The sequence below is a fragment of the Lampetra fluviatilis genome, chromosome 53 (genome assembly GCF_964198595.1).
Source record: "Lampetra fluviatilis chromosome 53, kcLamFluv1.1, whole genome shotgun sequence".
Taxonomy (NCBI): Eukaryota; Metazoa; Chordata; class Hyperoartia; order Petromyzontiformes; family Petromyzontidae; genus Lampetra; species Lampetra fluviatilis.
In genome coordinates, this window is record NC_136327.1 from 2,645,230 (window position 1) to 2,672,461 (window position 27,232).

The following is a 27,232-nucleotide window of genomic DNA, read 5'->3' on the forward strand; positions in this document are numbered from 1 at the left end:
AGAAGCAGCCTTTGTGGCACCACGCCCCTGAGAGTCTCTGAGTCAGCTGAGCAGGCCGGAACACTTCCGAGCTTCAGGATTTCCACCGGAGAGGAGACGTGAGCAGCCGCGCAGGGGACGGCAAGATTTTGAACGGGGCCTGCAAGACTGCCAATTCGGTGGTGAATTAGTCGCGAATTTCACGCCCCGACAACCCCGCCACCGGTGTCGAGGACTCGGCTGTTTCATCAAGTCGAGCGCCTCCCTCTCGTCCGTCCCTCGTTCCACTACCGCGCCGCAGGAGAGCGCAACGTTCATTCCCTTCCTCCCTCTTTCCTCGCTCTGGAAACCATCCCTCCCTACCCCACCGTGACCGCCGCCTCCACGCACATCCCTACCTCCCACCGTCTCTTTTCTCCGAATTCCTAAAACCTTGCTCAATTCAAGAAACGTGTTGGTTCTTATCTGTCGCGCTTTCATTAACACGTGCTCTCTTTCTCTCTCTCTCTCGATTTGCCAGCTTTGGAATTCCCTCCCCACCCCCCCCCCGTCGTGTCTGTTCTCAGCTTCCCGCAAACCAGGCCCTATTCATGAAACACGTTATCTATCTGCTGCACTATCTATCATAAGCCGGGGCGGTGTTGGCTGTGCATGTGGCCCGTAATCCAGCACTGTGGAGGCAGCAGCGAGGGGTTGATGGATCACACAAAAGGTTGTGAAAGCCTCTTCCCGTGGGTGTCGAGACGCCAAATCTTGGCTTTCCTGGGTAAAATGCAATAATAGCAAACGTGAGCTCCATCTATTCCAAGTCATTTCTTTCAAACTGCTGTTTTTGTTTGGTTTCTTGCCTTTCCCCCCCGCACCCACCTCCGATTAGCGCGGTTGGCTACGTACGGTGCAAAAGAAGTTCAACGTATATGCACACGTTGCGAGGGTTTTCTCCGTGCGCTCCGGTTTCCTCCGACACCATCTGATTGGCGTGGGAGCCTTTTGTCCGTGCAGCGGCGTGTGACCTCCGTGTGAAAGGCGCTTTACGAGTGTCAATTATTATTAATTGTTATTAAACACTCATTAATTGGCTGGTAACACCTTCATATATATACAGAGGATGACTTTCCCGCTTTGCCCGTGACTCCTATTTCCTCTGAATAATTAATTCTCTCTCTGTCTGCGAGAGCGAGCCAATCCTATGTGGTGGTGGTGGCGGCGATGCGTGACAAGTTGACATTATTGTTATTATCATGATCGTTCTAAGTGTTATTATACTTGGTATCAATATTATTGTTATTATTTGTTACTATTATTAGTAGTGCTATTGTTATCGGTATTATTGATATTATGACTGTTATCAACACATTCCTGCGGAGGGAGCTGGTAGGAACGTTGGGTTGCTCGGTCAATGGCCAGGGTCAACGGCGGCGTGGTGTATTCCGCAAATATGCCCGACTGTGAGGGCGGGCACAAGCCGGCGTGAGTAGGTTAAACGTTGAGTTCTATAAGGGCATCACGGGGTGACCAGTCCCTCCCCATCCAGCCCCACCCCTCCCATCCCCCACCCAGCCCCACCCTCCCCACCCAGCCCCTCCCCACCCTGTGTGTTGTCGTTGTGTGTTCTGGTACCGTTGTTTGTTGTTGTTTTACTGCCCTGCCCAAGCTTGCGCTTAGTGTTGAAAAATCGGCAGGAATTGTACTTCACGTATTGATGATATTTACTTATTTTAGTGACCTGCCTTCCTTCCCTCTATACTTTTCACTCCCGCCGTGTTTTTTGTATTTTGGGTTGTTGTGACCTTCTGACCCGCCCCGACTGGACATGTGTGAAAAAGAGCTTCATAGCTCATCGGATTCCTCCAGAAATAAATAAAGATTCTCAATCCCGATTTTAGGGGGCCTTTCGGACCTGTGCCCAACAAACGCGGCAGGAACCAGAACCTCACCCTCACGTGAGGCAAACGAATCGACAGAGCGAGCGGTTAACGAGGGCTCGGTGTGCAAGCGTCGCTCACCAGTACTGAGCGGTGAGGTTGACCGTCTTCTTGAAGCAGGCAGACACGAGGTCCTTCCACGGAGTGTCTGGAGGCAAGGACGCCTTGACGTCCTTCATGCGATCCTTCAGCATCTCGCAGCACTTCTGTATGCCCTGCACACAAAGACAAACATCCAACCGTAAAGCCTTAACGGACTGTTGGGGCAAGTGCTGTTAGCTCGTCGCACCTATGAAGGCCGGCACGGCACACGAGGGGGGGGGGGTGTGGGTGGCCAGCACCACGCCCGGCCCCCTTTGTCTCCCCAGTGGCGATGTTTACACCCCCCGCACCAGGTACTCATTTGACACTGAGTCGACCTAGGGGAGGCTCGGATCGGATGATCGTCACTGATGTCGGTCGTGAGCGGGAATCGAACTCGGGTCGGCGGGATTGAGGAATCTCCACCGCTGGTACCAAGCCACCAATGGAGGTGAGTACCTCCATTGACTCGGCTGAGGGCCCGGCAGGGCCAGGATCAGCGCCAATGACTCGTTCATTGCACAAGAGTGCACCGTCAACGAGTACACCGTAAGGACAGAGCACCACCACATAGTACACGCGCGTCTTGACTGGATCGTTGCGTGTGACCGTCAGCGGCACGGCTTCTGCAGTGGAAAAACTGAGCTGCTCTGGGTTGGCATGGCTCGAATATGGTAATGAGAGGTAAGAGGCGAGTGAAAACTGTCATGGTGACCAACCTCCACAATTGCACATGGCACAGATTTCGAAATCACCGGTAATTTCTAAAATTACAAACGGTCACGGGTGAGCAATGCTCTGGCAAAATTGAGATCTTAGGCTCAAGCACACACAGCTGCCAGTGATTAAACCAGGTTATCAGGCACAGTGAGTTTAATGGTCTCAGTCCGGTAACCAATGCCTGACCAAAAGACGTAAAACATACAAAGTTTAGTTTTTTCACTCGGCGCCATAAAGAGGAACATGTGGATCGCAGAGCGAACACAAAGCAGAGACATCGTACCGACTGCTAAGAGATGCAAGTGGGCTTGGGCCAGACACCGTCTCTTGATAGCGGCAATGGCCGAGGGTTGAGACAAACGATGGAGTGGGGCAGCCAAAGGAGGTGACATGCCCAGGAGGACGTCCACTCAAGAGATGGAGCGATGGGATCAACCCGTGTGCAGGAGCTAGATGGATTGTTACGCACATATGCTGAACTTCTTTCGCACCGTACGTAGCCAACCGTGCTAATCGGAGGTGCGGGAGATGGCGACTGCCTCGTGCATCAGTGGATAGAACATGGCTGATGTTGGTGATGGCTGGTGCCCATCGCTGAGGAATACATTTTTGCTCACGTATTGGATGGACGACGCGCGGCGAACGGCTACGCAGAGAGCGCGCGACGGGGGGTGCCACCCGCACGCACCTCCGATGAGCACGGTTGGCTATGTACGGCGCGAAAGAAGTTCAACGTACCGTACGTACAGTAAGACGGGTTTATAGGCGATGCTGCGAGGAAGGCCAGGGGGGCTCCGGAAGGGCACCGTTTTCACCTCATCGCGCGAGTGCAACGGATTGGAAATTTGGTAATGAAATGTTAAAGATTGTTTCATTTCCGCGATTAACCCCGGCTTTGTTTAAATCAAGGGAGCCGATCTATCGCACGTTTAAAAAAAAAATGAAAGCGCTAAATTGTGCGAACTGAACACGCAGGTTTTGTAATTGCGTGAAGTGCGTTGCCGCTCAGCACCGCCGTCGGCCGTGGGTTAGCGCGAGGATAAAAAAAAAAGGATGAGAAATTAAATTAACGATTCGGCAACTACAAAAAAAAAACGCGCGCACCACCTTCGTCTTTTTGCGGAGAAAGCCGTTACGCTGATCTATAACGCGGAGAGCTATCGGCTTCACGTCCATTCTAAATAACGGTGCCCTCCGCTGGGAAGCCGGAATCGAACCTGCCGACACTGAGCAGCATACCGTGGCTGATAAGGGAACGGCTCGCACAAAGGCAAAGATCCCCCATGTAGCCTTCACAGACTGTTGGGGCAAGAGCTGTTAGCGAGTAGCACCTATGGAGGCTGTAGCACCTATGAAAAGTAGCACGAGGGAGTTGGTGGCCAGCACCACGCCCGGCCCCCGTTGTCTCCCCAGTGCCAAGGTTTACTCACTGCTCCAGGTACTCATTTGAGGCTGAGTCGACCTAGGGGATACCCAGGACAGGTTCAGAAAATCGTCACTGGTGTTGGCCGTGAGCGGGAATCGAACTCGGGCTGCCAATTTCGTAAGGGCAGCGCGCTAACCGCTGCACCACCACGCACACACGCACCCGCGCGCACGCACGTACGCACGTACATTACTGTCAAAGCCTTCATCAATTCCGGCCGAGCCGGCGTAATTGACTTAGTGGGGGGAGATGGGGGATTGGGGTAAAAAAAAAAGTCCCTTTAGCCACCGCACGTGCTCAGACAGCTAAAGCGTCCGCGAGCGAGCGAGCGAGCGAATCAATCGGCACGCCGGGGCAATACCAGGCCGAGCGCAGAAATCCACGCGGCGTGGAATAATGGCTGCGTTGGCAGAAGCCCTGGAATGAATCGCCCGCTGCTCCCCTGACACAATGCTCGGGGTGGCTTGCGCGGAGGAGGAGGGCAAGGCCACGCCACCGAAGCCGCGCGGCCGGTATTAGTTACAGCGCCCGAGCGCTGACGAACAAGTGCAGACGCTTGATATCCCATACCTGTCCTGCGTGCGCGCACACGTGCGTGTGTGTTTGCACTGGCGCGCTCGTGCGCGTGTGTAGGAATGTGTGTGTGGGTGGCGGTGGCGGCATTGTGGTTTGTCCACAAGCGAAGTGATACCCAGCCCGCCGAACGGGTTCAATCCCAGGTTGTGGGCACTCTTGAGTGGCAGGTGGCATCTGAGCGATGATCTGTGCCGACCTGCGACAACCTAACGCCAGACAAAGGTGGCTGGGCACGCACGGTGGTAGCCGGACATAACAACAAAAAATTATACTTTAATTTTATATCGCGTCATTCATGCTAATCGAATCCCATAACAGAAAGCCCTGTTATATCTAATTCCACCCTTAATCGGTGCTCACTAACTGCACTTGCCTCAATGGTCTATTTAGGGTTAAAAGCAAGTTATGAGCGTGCACGTGTTTGTATGTGTTTGTAATTATAGGTTCAATTCTTGGTTAAGCACACAACTGACCATCTGCATCTGAACTTGTCTCGTGCCTAGCCTAGGCTGACTCAACATAAAATGAGTATCTAGTGGAAAGACAAAGGAGGCCGGGAATGAGAAGTAGAATACCATTCCTCCACGTGTAACATCAGCTTTAATAGACACTCACCCACTGCACCTCCGATGAGTACAGCTGGCTACGTACGGTGACAAAGAAGTTCAACACAAGTACAAATGCATTGATCGTCTACCCGAGCCAACAGTTCTGTAACCCTATGGCGCACGCCTGCGATCCAGCGCTTTGGAGGTGGTTCACGCAGACCCCAATGGGCTGCGATGTAGCCAGGGGGCAGCTGGGTTCATGAACCCACTCGTGCAGACGTATCCCCCTCGTATGCCCGACCGGTTGTTTCCGGGCACCAAAAAGACTTCCAAAAAAACTAAACAAAACAGAATTTCCGTCAAACATCCCGAAGTACGGATCGCTCCCAAACAATTGCAGAGGCGGCGGCTGTCGGGTGCACAGGCGGTGTAACTGCACCGCCGCCCCCCCACTCCCGGCGTGGGACGGAGGGGTTCAGGCGGTGGCCTTCGAAGAGAAATAGGAGCAGAGCAGGGGACCCCCCTCCCGTTTCATTCCCCGCATCCCAAGGCCCGTGCCAACCACGCTACGCCGCCGGTCTCGAGTCTCCGCCCGGCTTAGCCGGAGTATCAAGTGACACTGTTGTTGTGATTTAAGGAGCCCCGCCAGCAATATGATGCTGATTGTTACACAAATAAAGCCCGTGTATTATTATTAATAGTGCGCTCGTTGACATTGCAGCCGATTGTGGGTCTCGGTGAAGGCTTCCAGGGAGGAGAGTGAGCTCCGCAAGTTCAAGAAGTGTAAAGAAAAGGTCTCTGGGAAAATGAGATTTAGCAGCTCCGAATCAAGATTAATGGCCGCGGAAAGAGTACAAACTAAAGAGTCGTAATAAGAGAGGCTATCCTGGAAGCTGTACGAGTGTGTGTTTGTCCATCTCGTTGTGCCGTCGCGTGTGCGAGTGAGTGTGTGTGTGTGGGAGCAGTAGTGTAGCAGTTAGCGCAACGCGCTACTAACCTGGTGACCCGAGTTCGATTCTCGCTCATGGCCAACACCAGTGACGATTATCTGAACCGGTCCTGGGCCTCCCGTAGGGAGACAAAGGCGGTCGGGCGTGGTGCTGACCACCCACCCCCTCGTGTACCGTTCCGGCCTTTATAGGTGCTGCTCGCTAACAGCACTTTCCCCTACAGTCTGTTAAGGCTATACGGGGGATCTTTGTCTTTGTGGGAGCGGTAGTATAGCGGTTAGCGCAACGCCAGTGATGATCATCTGAATCGGTCCTGGGCCTCCCCTAAGTCGACTCAGCCTCAAATGAGTGCCTGGTGCGGTGTGTAGACATCGCCACTAGGGAGACAAAGGTGGCCGGGCGTGGTGCTGGCCACCCACTCCCTCGTGCTACTCTTCATAGGTTCTACTGCCTTCATAGGTGGTACTCGCTAACAGCACTTGCCCCAACAGTCTGTTGAGGCTATCGGGAGATCTGTGTCTCTGCGTGAGTAGGGGGAGCTGTAATGCAGTGGTTCGTGCCCTGTACTATGCATCCGCAGTGCAACAGGAATCAAACCTCCGGCCGTCGGGTTCACAGCGCAGTGCAACTAACCACTCTCTTCCCCCTCTCCCCCTCCAGACAAGGATATACACACATAATTCACTATATATAAACATCAGATGTGCATGAGACGTAAAACGCATTACATGATGTTTAAATTGGCCATGATGAGGCTGGGAATATATTTCCACACGGAGCACAAGGCAGGACATGTGCAGCGCCTGCTGCTGCTGCTGCATGTCCGCTGTTTATACGCGTTACACCGCTTGTTTTAGCTACGAGTATAAATCACAAGCGGTTTAATTCATCGCTTCCAAATAGTCTACGCAATGCTGTCGTCAACCAGCTGTTGTTCTCTCCCCCCCCCCCCTTTCCCAAAGCGATATGCGCAGATGTATGTATGTTCAAGTTCTTTTTCACCGTACGTAGCCAACTGTGCTAATCGAAGGTGCGGGGGGAAGGACAATAAACTAAACACAAAAAGGAATTACAAAGAAATGGGTTTTCAATCGAGATTATTTAAAAGGGCATAGCCCCAGTGGCTTCCTAATTTTGGAAGGAAGAGCGTTCCAGACGGCCGCAGAAGCGCATCTGAAGGCGCGTGATGCGGTGACCGCCGCCTTTGTTCGATGGCTTAGCCAAAAGCCGCTGCGAGGATGTAAACGCACGCACGTATGAATCGGTACCACGTTGGGTAGCACACACACACAGCGGTGTGTAAACCTGATGGCCCAGGTTTGATATCTAGCCACAGATAATAATACTAATATCAGTGGCAAGTGGTGGTATCTCGTATCGAGGGTGACTTAGTATTCAATTAATACCTGGTGTGGAGTGACACTGAGACAAAAACGGCCGGGCATGGTGCTAGATGGATTACTTGTCAGGCGTAATCGGTACTTGCTAACAGCTGATGATGAATAATATAATGCTGCTGATGATGCTTGTTTTGCTCTTCACAATGATAATGATACTGTTGATGGTAACGTTGCTCCTGTTGGCTCACTGATGTAGATGAAGTTGTTGATGATGATGATGCTCGTGTTGCTGCTAACAATGATAACGCTGGTGACGGTACTGCCGGTAGCGGTAAGGGGCACCGCTGCTCCCTCCACTGACGTTGATAAAGTTGCTGATGATATTCTTAGGTTTTTTCGGTAAAGTCACGTAAGTAAAAAAATGTAAATTAATAAAAGTAAAATTAAAATAAAATAAAAATCACGACGTTTCGGAGGCAACACAAGCTTCCGTCTGCAGGTGGAACCGTCACAGCACGATAGCTGTATCAAGTGACGCTATCGTGCTGTGACGGTTCCACCTGAAGACGGCAGCTTGTGTTGCCTCCGAAACGTCGTGATTTTTATTTTATTTTTATTTTACTTTTATAAATTTAAATTTTTTTACCTACGTGACTTTACCGAAAAAACCTAAGAATATGAATCCTTGCAGTCACGAAAGCTTCAAATCTAGAATTGCTGATGATGCTGCTGCTCATGACGATGGTGCTGCTGATGATGCTGCTGCTGCTGCTACTGCTGATGATGATACTGATGATCAGTGTGCTGCTACTAACAGTGACAATGCCGGAGCTGTCAGCTCCATTGACGTCAATGAACATGAGAGAGAGGAGAGAGGGGGGGGGGCGACGGCGGGTACCATGCAGTTGATCTCGCTGCTGACGCTGCCCCCGGTCGCCTGAGCGTTGGGGCTGCACAGAGTGGTCGTAGGCCTCACGGAGACGACGTCGACCGGGACGCCGAGCTCGAACGCGCACACCTGGGCTACCTGAAACGAGAGGCAGGCAGCGGCGGCAACGTATGGCGTTCCGCGAGAGACGGGGGGGGGGGGTCGGGAAACCGTTCTCCGTTCTTGGTTCGGAATCACAATCTCGTTGTAGACCGGAGGAATCCGTACGAGCTGTGAAGATCTTTTAACACAGATGTCCAGTATGGGACGGGTCACCAAGTTACAACAAACGATAAAAAAAAACCGACAGGAGTGCACCATAGAGAGAACGGAAGGCAAAGTCACTCGGGTGAGTGGGTTGGCCCTCGCAGCGCAATAACGAGACAAAGATCCCACGTGTAGCCTTGAATAGACTTTTGGGACTAGTGCTGTTAGCGAGCGTCTGTGAAGGCCGGAATGGCACACGAGGGGGTGGGTGGCCGGAACCACGCCCGGGTGATATTTTCTCCCGAGTGGCGATGCTTACACACCGCACCAGGTACTGATTTGAGGCTGAGTCGACCTTGGGGAGGCACAGGACCGGTTCAGATGATCATCACTGGCGTCACCGGTGTCGACCACGAGCGGTAATCGAACTTGGGTCGCTGGGTTCGTAGCGCAGCATCGCGCTAACCTCTACACTACCACTCCCACACACACACACGGACACACAAAGACACTCTATCTGACTCCATACACGCACACGCAAGCATCGCACGATCCACAACGCTCACGACTGGATGACTGCCAACAGTTTTTACAATCGCGACACTCGCCGCGCTGCGACTCGAGCCACAGGAACTCCAGAACCAACCTTTGTGTTGATCCCTTGTCCCATCTCAATCCCTCCGTGCGTGATGGTGATTGTCCCATCTTGCGCGTAAATCGCCACCGTGCCTGCAAGGCGAAAGAATATCACAAATTTCAACAGCAGCGAGCCAAGCGAAGCATTTTCGGGGCTGGAGCTTCATAGCCGCTCGGGTTTTTCCCCGATGCAATAAAATGTCGACGCCAATATGTTTAACGCGTACGTAGGCTTGCACGACCAATATCATTCGCGATAACGTTTTTCGGGGTCGGACCGTGTCGCGTGTAAATGTCACTGTCGTAGGCCCACCGCCACCCAACACGGCCAATCAGTAAGGTTTGTCACGTGAACGGGACGTGCCAATTAGTTGCTACTTCAGTACCACCGAATGTGTGGTGCTGAAGTAGCGAATTGAGATCCCCCCCACCGCCCCCCCACCCTTAGAGACCCAGAATATTGGTATTATTGATATTCACTAGTGATAAAACATTGAATGTTATTGATATCTTACATTTTTGATGTCGGGCGCTCTTTAATCAACTATAAATTTCCGGGACCACCCCCACCTTGGGGGCGTATTAATCCACCTCTTTCTTTAACTTGAACTCTAGCTCCTCGCCAGCCACTGCCTCTAATGGGGCCCACCGTTAACCATTTCGGGGTCACGTGACCGCCACTAGGTTCCCCCCCCCCCCCCCCCCCGTAGAATGGCCACTGTGAACCGTCTGTCCTCAGTTCCACAGCCCGCCCGGTGACCTTTCCATGGTCAATTGGTCACCTCTCGACAGCCCCTGGCGCAGCTTTGCCGGGGTGGTGTGAAGGCCAGGTGTGGCCTGTCTAGAGCGCCGACCCCGCGGTCAAGGCGACGCGCCAGCAGCTTAACCCACGAGCCCCCGACCCACGACCCGTGACCAGGACTCAGCGCCGGACAGAAGAGCCCCCGCCGTGACTTGACGGAGGAGCGGGTGTGAGATGGCGAGGGGGTGACAGAAAGGGTAAATACAACCCGTGTTGACTTACAAGTCACTCTCAATCGCCTCTCTGCTCACTCGCTCGTCACTCGACATTTTTTTCTTTACATCCCTTCAATCAGCGGTTCTCAAAATTGCGGTTCCGGGATCCATCAGGGGTCCGGGACGGTCTTCCAAGTGGGGCTGTGATGCCAACGCAGGTTGATCCGGAGATGACGATAACGTTTATCATACCTTTTGTTTTCGGACATTAATATTTTACTCACAATATTTAATGAAAAAATTAAGTTAGGTGAACTACCGTTATTAAGTTAACCCTAACCCTGAGATCGAAATGCCAACCCAAAAAAACAACCTTATAGCCGTGTAAAAAAAGTTATAATTATGTACCGGTAATATGAATCACTTTGTATCGAGTGGTATTTAGAGAGTGAAGTGAATGCGTTTTCTCACCGGGGGTGGGGGGCCGGGTGGTCTGTGGAAATGTTTGCATTGGTTGGCCCGCCACAGTGGCGAGATGTTAACTCCCTCGCCTGGTATGCAAGAGGTCGTGGGGTTTGATCCCGAACCTGATGCCTGCTGTATATTCGGAGTTTGCGTGTTTTCCCCGTGTTTGCGTAGATTTTTCTCCGGGTCCTCTGGTTTTTCTCTCAATATTTAGAAACGCGCGTTTGGAGTATTTGGCTGCTATAAATTTCCACGTGATGAGCCACATCGTTGAGCTATCATCTGTGAAAGTCAGGTCGCTTCTGAAAATGAGCTACGTAGCTCAGTGGCGGGAGGGGGGTGTCCAGGACCGGTGGAGACATCGATGAATGGCGATGTGCGATGGATTGAAACCGAGGGCCGCACTCACACAAGAAGTGGCACCAGTTCCAGGAGAGGTTGTACTTTATTGGCACCACGGCCAAGCCACGTTTCTTCCAGCGGTTGTCAGCGTTGAATTTGGCGATGTCTGCCTGCCGCTCTCTCACAGCTGCCGTCGTCAGCAGATCTGCAAAGCGAGGGAGCGGGTGCCGCCATCATCACCGTCATCATCGTCAACATCGTCACTCTTGCTGTTGTTTGTGGTTGTATAACTCGCGTGACGATGTCATCAAGTTGACCCCCATCATGTATCATCGCGGTCATTGATGGCGTTTATTTTAACGACTATCATCATCGCTCTGATTGTTGCCATCATTGTCAAAAAAATAAAAACGGCCAGGTGGCTCAGCAGGAAAGTAAGCGGTTTGCGATTGAAGGGTTGTGAGTTCATCATCATCGTCATGGTCATCATCACCATCCAAGAATCATCATCATTATCTACATTTGTAACTCAAACTTTATCATCGTATCCCATGCCCAACATGTCAGCTCGCATGTCACATTTCCCATATCCCATGCCTAATATCTTGCGTCCCATGTCCCATGTCCCATGTCTCGTATCTTGTGTCCCGTGTCCTGTGCGTCACGTCCCCGTGTGTCACGTGTGTGGTTCCTGTGTGAGGGAGGCACGCACCAGCGTAGAGCTGGTGGATGCTGCAGTAGGGCAGCAGGTATCCCAGTGGGGTGACATCGCATTTGCTGTACAGGTTGAGCCTCCGCACCTCCACCGGGTCCTTGCCCAGCTCCTGCCCAATCTGCTCCATGATGGTCTCCATCACGAAGATGTTCGTTATCGAGCCTGCAGCAACAGTAATGAACGTCATCCGTCGGCTATCATTGTGATCCTTCGATTATCCTCATTATCATCATCCGCAAATTCTCATCAACGACCATTCAACAAGCTCATATAATTTCCATGATTAAACCATTAAAAAAGCGAGGTTAAGAATAATTGTCATCGTCGTCATCATCATCAGCAGCCATGGTCTATCCACAGCTGGATGAAGGCCTCCCCAAGACGCCGCCGCCACCAACGATCCTGCGATGTGATAATTCACCCATCATCTGTACATGGACTGATTTCATCACTCCGTCTCCTCAACGGACTTATTCTCTGACTCATTTAAAATAATATCCTTGATTGATCACTTCCAACTCAAACCCAGAGGTCAGTGACCCAGAGAAATCTCTAAATACAGACGGTGCAATACTGTAAGATAATTCATCGACCGATTTATGGATTTATATCTTTAATAATGTATGTACTCCTTTTCCTTCAGTTTTGTGTAAGTTTAATGTAACACGTTAGGTTGTTGAATTTTCCTCGGCCGCAGAATCCGGCAGAAGGAAGGAAGCGACGGTGAGGTGCGGTGGTATTAACAACATTGCATACCTGTCAACCCCTTATCAGTGCCTACCTTATTACAGACCAATTCAGACCTTATTGGTTACCCCGTTCCCCTATAAATCTCCACGTTCATCCCTACAAAGTCCCAAGGGAGAAACACAGACTAATAGACTTAAAAAAAAATGCCCGTATTGAAATGGCTGTACGCCGTATGGACCTGAAAACTCTGTACAAGAATACAGGGTAAACCGTGTGGGTTGACACGGTCTGGTTTGTGATTGGCCTCTTGCATTTGGACTTTAATTGCCGAGGAAAAAGGCCTCAAGAATAATTTCCAGGAGGCTCCTGCGTTGGGATGTTGGGCCAATTTTAGGCGGCAGAGTGGGGCATGGCGGTGACCCTTGTGCCTCGCAGCGACAAACACCTGGGTTTGATCCCTGGCTCGAGCGGCCAACATAACATCGCTGCCGTTGGACACGTGATGTTCCTGTGCCGGGCTTGGGATCCAATGTTGGGGATGGCTTCTGGGTCAATCAGGCTAAGGGAGAACGCATTAAGCGAGTCTGAAAAACGACCCTGAAGGAACACATTTCTCCCCAGATTTAACACATTTTCGACAACGGAGGCACCTGAAATTTGCAGCAATACCGTGGTTTAACTGCAGCTGTTTTTCAATGCAATGGGTTGCCCGAGATGCCGTTCGTGATAAATCAGCGGAGCCTCCTGAAGGAGGTGGCATTTTTGGTCAAAGACGTGAGCTTTGAGCGCTAATGAACACACATAACTCTTTGGACCACGTGCACACAGCGAGACCCTTTCACAACTCCCAACTATGCATTTACACATGTGCACACACACTTCCAAGATCATTACTAGGTCATCATGGCCAATGTTGCTGCAGCGACAGCACCACACAACTGTTGTGCGGTTGACAGACAACCCCCATGGCTCTTGCAGCGTCCCGCAGTTTGGCTTTGAGTGGCAGGGTGGCGTCTCACAACAAGGGCCTGCGTGCGACTCCTGACCCGGGCGCCTGTCTGTCTGTCTGGGGTTTGGAAGTTCTCTCCCTGTTCTGCATGGGTTGACTCATGCCACCTTGGCGGGATGTTGACTACCTCGTCTGGTATACATGAGGTCATGGGTTCGATCCCGACCCTTGACGCCCGGATATTTCGGAGTTTGCATGCTCTCCCCGTGGTCGTGTGGATTTTTCTCCGGGTCCTCCAATGTTTTCCTCCACATTTAGAATCGACATCACGCGTTTAGAGTATTTGGCTGCTAAAAATGTTCACGCGATAAGCCGCTTTGTCGAGCTATCATTTTTTGCCAAGTCGCTTCTGAAAAAGAGCTGCATAGCTTAGTGGGCCTTACCTGGTACAATAAACAAAATCGTTTAGTTTTAGTTTACTCCCGGGTCCTCCGGTTTCCTCCCACAGCTAAAATAACCTTGGCCGCAAATCGAACTCGGGTCGAACAGGTTCATAGTGCGGCGCGCTCACCCACTGTGCCACCACCCCGCCCCGCTTTTCACCACAAGCTCCGGGTCAGAAATGACTGGAAACTCAATCTGGCCACTGTGGGTCGTGGCAGTTGCAAGGGGGAGAGGGGTGCACCCAGGATTTCCACAGAGCCCAGCCCACCACCCCCATCCCCCGTGTACGTCAACGCGGCGTCGCCAAACAAGGCGTATCGGGTTGCGCCACTCCGTCGCAGCAGCAGCAGCAGCGGCGGCGGCAGCAGGGGAGGCGACGACGGCGGGCGGCAGGGGCGGCTGGGCGCGCATTCCCACGGCTAAAAGGCGCGCTAACAATCGCGCTTCCAGGAAGAGCTGCGCCACCGCTGAAAGGGATTTTTCCCTCCTTTGAAAAATTCCTTTTCCCGAAATCCGCAACGTAAACACTGGTGGCCAGGCTTTAGAGCAGTCTGCACACCGGGGCGGTGGGCGGGCGGGCGGGCGGCGGGCCGAGGGAGAATAAATAAATCGCACGAGCAAATAAATAAATATCATGTTCGAAGCACCATGTGTTGTTAAACCGTGTTTTAGCAAGAGTGATTATTCTAATTGCGGGAGACGAAAGCAAGACGCTGCTTTTGTGAACGTCTGGGTCTGCGCTTGGGGGGGTTTCCAGATTTTTTTTGTTTTGGGGGGGGGGAGGGGGATGAGTAAAACGATCCGAAACGTCTGCCCAGAAGGGCCCAAGAGAGGCCAAACTTGTCAGAGTGGAACCCAAATAATAGGGTACAGTTTTGAGATCTCCTATTGATTCGAATCAGATTTCACAACGAGTTTGAAAAGAAAAAAACGCAATTGTTTATGATATCACCCAAGCTGGCAATCCCTTGTTTGCCTGCAGTATATATGTAAGTGCATTTGTGGCCAATTTATAAAAAAAAACGTTACAAGTATTAACCCTGGGTTTTTATTGGAGCAGAGGGAGGTTCATGCGCATTGCGCAATGAACCCAACGACCTTAGTTCAATTCCCAGCCACAGCCCCCAACTTCACTGACCAGCACTAACCAGCGTGGTGAAGTATGGTCAATCAACCCCGATAACCGATATGGATGTGGGGAGGCCTTTATCAGTAGTGCGTTGACAAAGCACTGCAAACTATTATAATTAATAATCGTTGCATGTACACATTCAGTTCTTGACCGATGATATTCCGCGACGATCACAATGATGATCCAGCAATGAGAATCATTATAATTGATTGTGATTGGTACTCGTGCAGTGTTGGTGCTGCTGCTGTTGCTGGTAATGACGATGATGACTGATGAAAACCTGTACCTGGGGAGCGACACCACTGATGGCTCGGAGTGTTGGTTTTCAGTGCCACCGGGATGAGATGCCAGTTGGCACACTTGTACACTGCATACGAATGCACGCACATACACACACACACGCACTCTATCTTTATTTTAAGTGGCAATATCGCCCGCAATAATCTTGTGCACCGGTGCCCATTGCAGCAGAACGGGAAACGTTTGAGGGGGCGTAGAGAGCAACAGGAATGAGAAAAGAAACGCGCCGCGACCTCATCAGCTAACACCCACTGAGCAAAATAAATTGCAACCGCGCTAAAGAAAGGTAAGTAGTGAAAAAAATTTGTAAAGATGTTTTTTTTCCCTTCGAAAATTTTCGATTTCATGGGAAGAGTCCCAGACAGATGCGTCTCGCAAGTGTGTTCCAGATTTGTTTTGGTTGCTGGCAGAGACAACAACAACAACAACAACCGCTATTCGCCACTAAGTGGCGGTGACGTCACCACGACGCTTGTGCCAGGCCATGTGCACCTTGAGGCCACGTGAAGTGTTGGCAGAGACGGGCACACAGACACACACACACTCCTGCTGCTGCTGCACTTGCTGGCAGGAAGGTCAGAGGTGACAAGTTCACGGTTGGCTCTGCATGACTTGCTGAAAGGATGACGGTGGACGGCTGATGGTGGTCGTCGGCTTGATGACTTGCATGTTGCCGATTGAGTTCAGCGGCTGGTGTTCAGATTTTGAATGCTCGTTGACGTATGATAAATGCTTAAGGAATATTTAAAGTTATATTGATTAATTATTTTAAGAGCGTAAGTGGGGATAGTTCTTCCTATTTCCTATTTTCCTATTTTAAAGACTCGTAAATGGAAATGGCTGAACATCGCTTTACAGAATGTCCCTGAATAAGAGGCTTAAGGACTTCCTGGCTAAACAAACGGTAATTATTACTAGAATCATTCACACCAGCAGGAATGCAGCTCTTAAGAGTTGATACAACAGAAAAACGCATTTCATCGACGTTTCAGAGGCTTTGAAAAAAAACAATAACACACGACACTTCAAACCCCACACTCCGGGAGCTGTCCGGCGCTGAGCTCCGGCAAACATTTGGTGTTGCCTAAACTGCGGGGCCTCTTGGAGCCCCTTGTGGGCTGGGCCCCCCCCTGGGCCAGGCCCCCCCCTGGGCCGGGCCCCCCCCCCCGCCCCGCCCCCCACCTCCGCGCTTTTTGGCTTCGATCGCTCGCGGCTCCCCAAGCGCCGCCACGGACCGAAGCGACTCACCGTTGTCGGAGAAGCCGAAGCACTGGCCCACTTCGTTGTCATTGTTGGCGCAGCCGTTGTCGCAGTAGTAGGTGATGAGCACTCCGTTGAGGAGGCCCTCCTCGGTGAATCCCACCTGGGGGGCACACCGCGTGAGCCCACCGCAGCCGTCAGCCGTCGCCCCCGTAACAAGACGGGCTACTTGCGGCGGGTTCGGCCGTCGCCCGTCCGTAACGTCGCGGTTCAGCGGCGGAGGTTTTTGTTTTTCGACATCCCGAACAAGCGACGGAAATGAAGGGGGAGCGTCTCGCCGCTTAAATGGGCGACGGGACAGCGCTCGAGCGAGCAGAATTTGGAATTTTCACGTTCCCCAATAGTGGTGGGGTCGGTCTCTCCAACTGACAAGTAGTTTACGCAAAGCGGTACCGATTTAATCGACTCCTCGGGGAGATGATGGGCTGAGTCTCCACCAGACAAAGATTCAGTGCGAAAAATGTAAATGAACAACAAAACAACGAAACCGGTGGCAAAAGTGAGCGGCATATTCAGTGAGGAGTTACGAACGCTGGACAACAAGCAACTCCTGATTCCATTCAACGGATCACCAGACTCAATGTACAATTGTAACGTGTTGACATCCACGCTTCAAATGAAAGATCTAGATCGAGTTCAACTCACGAGCGAAGTGAAACCGAAGCGTAAAGTACCGACCTTGTACTTGACGATGTAACGGTGCCGTTTCCCGAGCATCTCCATGTCGTTGTGGAGACTCAACGAGCAGCGCACCGGCCTCCAGAGGGAAACAAAACGCACGGCGGTGACATTTCAAACGCCACAATTCTGGAGGTGGCCTGGTGGCTCAGGAGGTCAGAGCGCCGAGCCGGTAATCTCCTCGGTGAATCCCAGCTGGAGAGCGCTCATTACCCACAAAGTGCTTGCCACAGATGAACCACAACACCTTGCTGATCTCGTCAAAGGAGCATGAACCAATCACGCGCTTCCGCGGCCGTCTGGAACGCTCCTCTTTCCGATATTAGGAAGCCACTGGAGCTATGCACTTTTAAATCTAGGTTGAAAACTCAGTTCTTTAGAAATGCTTTTTGTGTTTAGTTTGTCCTTCCCCCGCACCTGTGATTAGCGTGGTTGGCTACGTATGGCGCGAAAGAATCAAGCTCATTTATGACAAGAGCATCGTCATAAATGAGGGAGATGATGACCGATGACGGGAGGTTTCTGTATGAAGCTCATGCATGCGAGACGATTGTCCGCTGTACTCAGGACTTGCAATGACCTGAGACGCTGGTTCGTGTGACGTGGGTTCGCTGGTTCGTGTGACGTGAGTTCGCTGGTTCGTGTGACATGGGATCCGTGTCCTCACAGTGGAGTGGGGGTAGAGGTGGAGGGGCAGTCTTCGTCAAAGGGAGATGCAGTGGCAGATACAAATTTTAAAGAGTGGTATTTAATATTTACCAGAGAAAAATTCAACATTGATTATTTTCTTTAGCAATGTAGGCAGGGCCGTCCTTAGGGGAGATGCGGGGTCCGTGGCGAATCCCACCGTGTGGGACCCTCCCCCGCCCGACAAACTAAAGCGGAAGTATTACTCCATCTGACACCACCGTGACGTTGAAGCGCGTGGCCCCCCAAAGCGCGGGGCCTGGGGCGGTCGCCCCCCCCCATTCGCCGTGACCCTAGGGACGGCTCTGAATGTCGGGCGACATTTTAAAAGCTTGACATTTTGGTACCGTCCTCCCCCTACCCCCGCACCATGTACCAGTTCCGGATGCGCTGCTGGGGAGAAGGCACGGCCGTGGCGACCTCACCGGTTCAACAGGAAGGCGGCCACCGCCGTAGCGCAGGCGACCGCGTTAGCGCCAAGCGCCTTCCCTCCGTAGCCGCCTCCCAGTCGCTTGGCAGTCACCGTCACGCTGCGTGCACACAAAGCCCGGGATGAGCTCAATCGAGGAGTCAAGCCACCACCGGTTTGCTACCGACGCTTCATGCCCTCTGCCGCGGCTGCTGGGCGGTCGACAAGATAGTGAGCGGTGGGTGTCTGGTGAGCGATGGGCGAGCGCCTGAGCTCGCTTGCGAGTGAGCGCCGGGTTGCAGGGAGACGTACTCTTTGGCGCGGAGGCCCACGGCCTCAGCGATGCCCTGCTGGGCCAGGTCGAGCCACTGGTGCGACGCCTGCACCTCGAGCCCCACGTCTGTGGGGACGCAGCGGCACACCTGCACCACACGGACACACGGACGGCATGGTTAGCCTAAGCACCCCTGCACCACACGGACACACGGGCGGCACGGTTAGCCCAGGCACACCTGCACCACACGGACACACAGACGGCACGGTTAACACCAGCACACATCCGTACCACACGGACATGTGGGCGGTGCAGTTAGCCCAGTGCACGTGCAACAAACTCCGAGGGGGAATGCGTGCGGCTTTGGGTGGGCGGATTGTACGGCTTGTGGATTAACCGCATTTGGATAAATGGAAACATGGTACTTTCCACGCGTACTCGCGGCTGTTGTGTGTGGATGCTTTCCAATGTTCGTCCAAAAGTTTCATTGAGCATTAAGGCATCGGTGCTTAACTCCCGTTTGTTTACAGCCTATAACGGGCAGAGGGGGGGGGGTAGCTTCAGCCATAGGACAACCACTGTTGACTTCTCCACAATGCTGTACCTATTTTATCGGCCACGGCGGGCATGATGAGCTTCGTGACCCTCTGTTATTAGCCACTCCTCAGTCGCGACTTAGTGACGGATCACTTTGAGCGGCAACGAAAGCAGCAACGATACTATTCAACGTTTTCACCTCCATTCTACGCGGACAAAGACAGTGGACACATTTTTTTAAGCGAATGCGCATGATCCGCGTTCGAGTGCAGCCTGTGTGCAATCCTCAATGTAAGCCTCTGCTGCCGCCTGATGAGGCTGGTGGTAATTACCGGCGAAACGTCACGGCACTCGAATTGTGAATGTCGTTTACTCTCCAACACGCCGGTGTGCTGAACAAGTAACTAATGTGCATGTTTTGTCTGCGTGACAAACCTTACTAATTGGCTGCGGGTTTAACGGCTGTTGCCCCGACACTCACTGCCCCTAGCAAGGATGCGAGCCACAAGTCACCACTGCCGAACTGCGTCCCACCGTCTGTTCCGGGATTTTCCCCCTTGGTCGCTGGACTCGTGGAAACAGCTCCGATGCCTTTGTGAGTAGCCGCCCCCCCCCCACCCTGGCCTCCGTCCTGCAAACCTGTTCTACTCAACGTAACATTTCTCTAACTGTTCAATAACGGTTGTGAGTTCCAACAGCTGTAAGCTGTAATAATTCACCTCAAGTAAAAATGCGTTTGGAGAAAATGTGTTTTTTTGTTGCCTGCGTTATTGCTGTACAAAATTATTATTATTTTCCTTCGCCTGTCCTTTTGGTGTTTCGCGAGTTTCCTTGACGCTGTGAGGGAAGTCAGCCCGAGTCTGTGCACGTTAGACCGCCACTCCGACATCTGGCAGCGATTTACGATTCGGACTGCACACAAGCGGCCGGCAAAAAAAGAGACTCACCGGGAAATCACCGGTGCCAGGATTTATTTGCCGACTAGCAGCGCGTCCCATGCCGAGCCATCGCTCCAGCAACACGGACATTTTTTTATTTTTCACTCAATCCCAAGGGAGAGGACTTAACTTCAAGTGCAGACCTACCTCACGGACAAATCCACCTGGGTGGTGATACAACTCGGCCCGTCGGCCTTTCCACCGTCGATAGAATGACAACTCGTTGTTAGCCTTGGCCAGGAAAAAAACTGAGGTCGTTGGGCTCATAGTGCATTGTGCTGATTGCAGTGCTACCGCTCCATCGCCCCCACCCCCCACCCATCTCGTTATGCTCCTTCACCAAAACGCTTACGGCTGAATGTGACGACATGTTGAACTTATCAGAATATATGAAGACATCTCTGGGTGCAGATAGGAAAAGTACGGTTTCAGGGCAGACCCTGGGAGGTCAGATGTCCGCGAGAGGAAGTCTGTGTGGGTCAGACGTCAACTGCACAGCATACGCTGGGAGCGAGCAGAAGGAAGGGAACAACGTCAAGGTGTAGTGGCATCAAACCCAACTAGGCCGTGACAGCCTCTTGATGTTGCGTCTCAAAATCGGCTCCCGTGGATCGGCCCAACTGCGCACCCGATGCGCCGCAGTCGCTGTCCGGAAAAAAGTGAGGTGATGCACTGAACACGTCGCTCGTAAGCCAGGGACGACGGGCGGTGGTCAATAGTAAACGTCGTAGTGGCAACCAAAGGGGAGGGAACGTGGCCCGTGAGTCCGTCCGTCCATCGCAGAGATACCGGGCGTCTGTGAGAAAAAGAGAGTTTCGTGGCCCATCGGATTCCTCCAGTCGTAAATAAAGATTCTGATTCTGAAATAAAGATTCGGACTCCAATTCTGAGATGGAGCGACGAACTCCACTCGCACGCAGAGAGGCTAGATAAGATTTGTCACATCGCAGGGCCGTGAGATGGCAACGACTTGAAAAAGCCTTCAACCAGCAGTGAAGAGATAATGGCTGCTGCTGATGATGATAACGATGGTTACAGGTTGCTCAGTGGTTCAGGGCTCAAGTGACATCCTAACAGGTTTTAGGCCTAGCTGCAGTCGAGGCCTTCATCCAGCAGTAGATTGATCATGGCTGAGGATGATGATGATGACGACGACGACGACGACGACGATGACGACACATCACCACGACGACGCATCACCACGACGACGCATCACCACGACGATGCATCACCACGACGACTCATCACCACGACGTCGCTCAGCACGCTCGCCTGCGTCTCCATGTAGAAGTGGTACTGGTCGCCGGCGCGGATGTCCCCCTCGATCACACGGGCCGACTTGGCGAGCGCCGCCTCGGCGTCGCCCACCACCAGATCGTCCGCAGGGCTCGGCCACAGCGACCCGGCGGCGATGGCGTCGTCCACGGTGAGCACCGGAGCGCGCTGCTCCGTGTATGTCGCCGACACGGCCTTCGCCATCGCCTCGGCCGCCCCGCGGGACTCTGAGCGGACGAAACGACGACGCGCGTCGACGCGCGCGGTTAACGCTCGCCCGCGGAGAGCTGTCGACGAGCGGGCAGCGGCCGTCTTCAGCCGAGAGTTGCCCAGCGAAATGAATAAAAATGTATTCACGTCATTATGAGTACGTGTGTGTATGGTGAACTTCTTTCGCGTCGTACGTAGCCAACGGCGCTAATCGGAGGTGCGGGGAAGGGCAACAAACATTTTGTTGGAGAGTTGCCCAATGAAATGAACAAAAATGTATTCACGTCATTATGAGTACGTGTGTGTATGGTGAACTTCTTTCGCACCATACGTAGCCAACGGCGCTAATCGGAGGTGCGGGAGTAGCGGCGTTTGAAGCCATTGTTGTTGGGATCTAGCAGATCGGCTCATTTAATTCACATCTGGCCTCTAAGTCAAGTCGATTTCAGTTTTGCTTACACACGCGGTGCTTCTCCGTACTGGCGCAAATCTGCCACTCAAAGCACCATCTCATTAATACTCAAACATATAAATAGAACATTCTATGCAATGAGAAACAAATATATAGACCATCTAATATAAATATGCTGTCAGCGGCACTGCCACTACAGTGGGATTGGCGAGGGGTAGAAATGTGGAATATTATTTATTTTCAACCTCACCCTATGCAATGTTGGATATGGAGATTTTGAAGAACAGTATTCTGAATTCAAATATGGCATCATATTTTGGATAACTCAATTTCCGGCGTACTTTTTGGAATAGCGTTATATCAAAGCCAATATATATCGTGGATGAACCTTGCTACCTATTACTGATTCGTAATATAATTGCTTGAGGATATGAAGTTAAATATTTGAAGAGTCCGTACCGGCCACACAGAGCGCGATAGACTGGCCCGTGTAGAGCACTTGGCTGGAGCAAAAGATCTCTTCCTGGAGGAACTGTGAAGGCATTGTGGAATTACGACCTCCTGGCGGGATGTCAGCGGCCGTTATCACCTGGATGGAGCACACATTGCAAAGCGATCAAACGCGTCGGGCGTGAAAACAACATTTACTACGGACACGCACGTTCTTAATGTATGCTGCCGTAGTGTGACGGTCAGCACAATGGACATGCGATACGAAGGTCGCCGGTTCGATCTCACCACAGGGAGAACCTGCAAACTCCAAATACACAAGCGTCAGGGTCGGGATGGAACCCACGACCTCCCGTACACCAGGCGAGGCGGTTAACGTCTCGTCGCCGTGCCAAGATGCTCACTGTGCTGGAGTGGTGGTGCAGCGGTTAGCACCGTGAACCCGATGACCCGAGATCCATACCCGGCCACAGCAAACACCGGTGGCAAGCGATATCTGAAACCGGTCCTGGGTCCCCCACCTTCACGAACCCACGCTGAACGGAGCGGTGAAGTAGAGTAAAGACAACCCCCCATGACCAACGTGGCATAGGAGGAGGCCTTCATCCCACAGGAGATTGAAAAGGGCTGCAAATTTAAATAAATAAGAAACAGCTGCTGTCATTGTAATACTCTTCTCACCATGCTGTACTCTTAGCACAAAAAGTAATCTGCTTTGTTTATGTAATAAAACGTCAGGATGCTGGCTATTGTGAGTTTTTTTTTATTCTCTAGGATTTCTAAGATATTCTGACCTTGGTTTGGGTGTGCTATGTTATTTTTTTGCGAGGGGCAATAGAAAGTATGTTTTGCTGTTGCCTTGTACATCGTTGTGAGACGCAGTTGTGCATGAACGACGCAATATAAAATAGAATCATGATTATTAATAGCAGCACAGATCGAAAAGTTAGAGCAATTTTAAATCAACTGTGTCAGTCTTCTGCATTCGCTAACTTTAGTCCGCCGTTTCGATTCAACTCAACATTTAAATGTCGCGCGGAAAAATCTGCGTAGCCAGCAACCCAGCCAGCTCTGGTGGTAATGGCCCGCAGGCACTAATAATCGAGTTATCGTTGGCACGGGAAAGGAGTCCAGCCAGCAGCCAGCGAGGAAACTGGAGGCAAAGATTGTGTTTTAATAGCGGTATGATTATGACGCATTCTTGATGTCACTGGTGCACGTCCGCTGGGTGGGCGTGCGTCTCGCCTTGTAAAATGAAATATTACCTGGATAATCCCTCGAGATTGAACATCTCATTTGCAAGGGTGTCTAGGGTGTCATATGAGACGTGCGTGGCACAGGTGTGACGATTTGTGGCTATGCACAGGAGGGCAGCACTGTGGTTAAAGCCCCGATATGGAAATGAAGGAGATCCTAGGTTCGAATTAGGTTTTGAGTCATCAATGATTAAATCTTACTGGACATCTTTGAAAAGGGGCCTTAAAGATCATCGGATTTCTCCCGTACAAATACACATTCTGGTCCTACTCTGAAATCGGCTTCTCGCCAATGACTGCGCCAAAAGAAAATCGTACAAATACTGTGATGGCATTTTCCAGCTCTCAGAACGGAACACTGTGGTACTGGGTTGGTGGGTGCCACCGCGCGATGATATAAGAGCATGGATATAAGAGGTCCACTTAAGAGACATCAGGAAGTCATTCTGTGGCACCAGCTGCTTTCCAAAAGCAAGGCGATGCACGGCTCCGCCGCAAGAGTTTCTGAACGGGGACGTCTTTAGCTCACGACATGGCTACAATTGCACATTTGATATTTAAGCAAAAAAAAAATGCAATTACAGTTCTGGCACATTTACTCTAGGGGGTGGGGAGGGGGGTTAAAATATATTTTTTTCGAAGCTATCACGCTTCAATAGAAGCAAAAAAAGGGTTAGAGACACGAAGGCGCACATGTGGTAAGAACAGCGGGAGACATTTCTTGAAATTACCTTCACTCAAAAAACACGGCAGAAAAAAACAACTCGTACGGGCGACCCCGTTGTATCATGCTGTGCACATTTACCAACTGACGGACGCGCAGACATCTTACCACCCCCCGTTTGCCGAGCCCGGTGATTTTTTGGAAAAAAAACGGTTTGGCCAGGAGTTGCAGAAGGACCAGCCTTAAATAAACAATGGCCTTCCAAGTATTATAAGAGGTTCATAATGCTGCGTCTTACACCGCTGTGCCTTCTAGTAACGGCGATCGTCTACGGCTCTCCGTCAATCCACCGCTGGGTTAAGGCCTGTCTGTCAAGGCGGATGTTTGACCGGCACCACACGCCACGTGTCAACCGCGGTTGGGTATGAAGGACCACCTCCGATTTGCGTCGTTGGCTACGCACGGCGCGAAAAAAGTTCAACGTTCGTGCGCTCGTACAAAGACGGTGCCCAGGAATGGTTTGAGTGATCGCAGTCAATAACAGGCGCTCTGGTGACACGGGTCACCCTTATAAATGTAACTACCCCTCCGAGTCTCTTAAGTTCTCACCTATTTAGGCAAATTGAAAATCGAACGTGGGAGATGGAATGGGGAAATGGTCGCGAGCATGGACTTGGATTCCACAGTGTGAGATACCAGGACAAGGGAAGTTCCAGACAGTAAGGACAGCAGAGGAGAATGAGCGATCAGCCTCTCAGCTGAGGTCAACAGGAGATTTCGACGGAAATGCCTCGGTCGTTGGAACACAGGTCACCAGAAAGGGAGCAGAGGGATAGGGCGAGGGAAGAGGTAGGTAAGGGGTGAGTCCATTGAGGATGCCAACTCATGGCCTAGTGTACGTGAATTTAGATTGGTGTTTCATTCTTCACCTGAGGACGGCTGCTTGCGTTGTGGCCGAAACGTCGTGAGAATAATTTTATTATGTTTTATTTTAATTATTTTATTACTTCCCTTCTACGTGACTTTACCGAAAGAACCAAGAAGATAGTGTACGTGAGTTTAGAAATCCTTTGCTTCTATTCGTTGGCATTGTTGGTGGCGTGGATTTTTTCTCGGGGCCCTCCTGTTTTTCCATCGGCAATTTAGAAACGTGCGTTTTAGATTATTGAGATTATTTGGCTGCTATAAATGTCCACGTGATGAGCCACTTCGTTCAGCTATCATTTGTGGCCAGGTCGCTTATGAAAAAGAAGCTAATCGCTCAGTGGGCTTTATATGGTAAAATAAAGATTTTTTTTTTGTGATTTTCTTACCTTTCCTATATTTTGCACTGCTGTCGTGATTTTGCATTGTTTCTTTCTCTAACTTTCTGACCTGCCCCTACTGGACAGTATGAATACATATTCAGATTTTTTGTTCTATTTCCTTTCATTACATCTAAGACATTATTACATTATTATTGCATTTTTGTCGGGTTTTTTTTTGGAACATGAAAAAAGTATATTAACACTACAAATCCTGTTTCCGCGGTGGTCTAAAAAATACAGCTGCAAAAAGTATCTCTAACAAGGAACAGATATGTACAGAGTTTAACTTTTTGAACATTGTTTTATTTTACTTAATTCCACATAATAAAGGGGTCCGTTGGCTCTAGGAGATGCATGTGTGCATTGGAGGCGATCCAAAAGGTAATCTGAGTAATCGGTTACACCATTCACCCGCGGTAGTTTTGACAGATTACATTGTGGATTACCCCTGCTCCCAAGCAATCGTTTATCAAATATATTGTTTTAATTTTACACGTTAAATCAGTTCGGGGAAGCTCATGAGAATAATGCCCCTGTGTTGCTACTTGGCCAACAAAATGAGATCTTGCATTGAAGCCCCGTGCTGTAATCTGCACACACAAAGGGGGTCTGCGTTCGCACAAGAAGGTTATACGCTCCCCCCATCGTCACGTAGAAGGGAAGAACCAAGAATATCACAAAACTACTTCCGATATCCCGAAACGTGAGCACTTTCAGCTACGCATTGGAGGGGCGCGTTTTCCAACGCCATGCCACGGGGAGTTGTTCGTCGCATGGCAGTCAAATTGAGCTGAAAAGTATCCAGATAAAGTGAAAGCCAAAACGTTAACATGAAAATAAAATAACACTTTAACCAAATGTCACATGCTTGCGCATGAGGCTGGAGTAATCCGACGGCCTATAAATCTCTTTTTCACAGATGTCCAGTGAATGCCCAGGGGAAACCCGCACATGTGAGGAGATAATTCTCCAGTGAAACCAATATTGAACATTTTTAGAGCTGGAATATAAGCCGCCCATTAAGTACAAAGCCAAATGTTGATATAAAAGTTGTGTAGTCAATGGTGACCAGGCTGAGATCATCCAGCCACTTCAAGCTGATATTTACATGGGATTCAAGAGATGTGTGTACAGCAGCAGTTTCTAGGAAGCGTGACCTTACGGTCTTAGTCAAGATAAACAAACCCCTTGAAGGTGCATCATATATTTTCCTTCAAATCTATTCCTCACTCGAGCAGCAATCCGATGTAATCTCATGGTATTCTACCAATTACAAGATGCACTTTTCCCCCAGTACTTTAAAGGAATAATTGGCGGTGCACCTTGTAATTCGGTAGCTGTGCGTGTGTGTGGAGCGGTGGTGTTGTGGTTAGCGCGCTGCGCTACGAACCCGGCGACCCGAGTTCGATTACCGCTCGTGGCCAACACCGGTGACGATTATCTGAACCTGACCTGGGCCTCCTCCCCTAGATCGACTGGGCCTCAATTGAGTACCTGGTGCAGTGTGTAAACATCGCCACAAGGGAGACAAAAAGGCGGCCGGGCGTGGTGCTGGCCACCTACCC

The 27,232-nt window shown here is 51.1% G+C and overlaps 1 protein-coding gene across 1 annotated transcript in view; it reads right to left on the reverse strand.

The window, feature by feature from the left end:
• The window catches only part of LOC144949289 (xanthine dehydrogenase-like), a 90,172-nt gene that overhangs the window by 24,001 nt on the left and 38,939 nt on the right, over positions 1 to 27,232 (reverse strand). Inside the window, exons 15-26 of the mRNA XM_078879230.1 lie at positions 22,450 to 22,579; positions 21,366 to 21,595; positions 18,657 to 18,766; positions 18,361 to 18,465; positions 17,249 to 17,327; positions 16,559 to 16,673; positions 15,297 to 15,377; positions 11,793 to 11,957; positions 11,148 to 11,285; positions 9,327 to 9,409; positions 8,444 to 8,572; positions 1,986 to 2,119 (exon numbers count right to left, since the gene is read on the reverse strand). Coding sequence (XP_078735356.1) covers positions 1,986 to 2,119; positions 8,444 to 8,572; positions 9,327 to 9,409; positions 11,148 to 11,285; positions 11,793 to 11,957; positions 15,297 to 15,377; positions 16,559 to 16,673; positions 17,249 to 17,327; positions 18,361 to 18,465; positions 18,657 to 18,766; positions 21,366 to 21,595; positions 22,450 to 22,579 — 1,499 coding nt within the window. The remainder of the gene's footprint in view (positions 1 to 1,985; positions 2,120 to 8,443; positions 8,573 to 9,326; positions 9,410 to 11,147; positions 11,286 to 11,792; positions 11,958 to 15,296; positions 15,378 to 16,558; positions 16,674 to 17,248; positions 17,328 to 18,360; positions 18,466 to 18,656; positions 18,767 to 21,365; positions 21,596 to 22,449; positions 22,580 to 27,232) is intronic.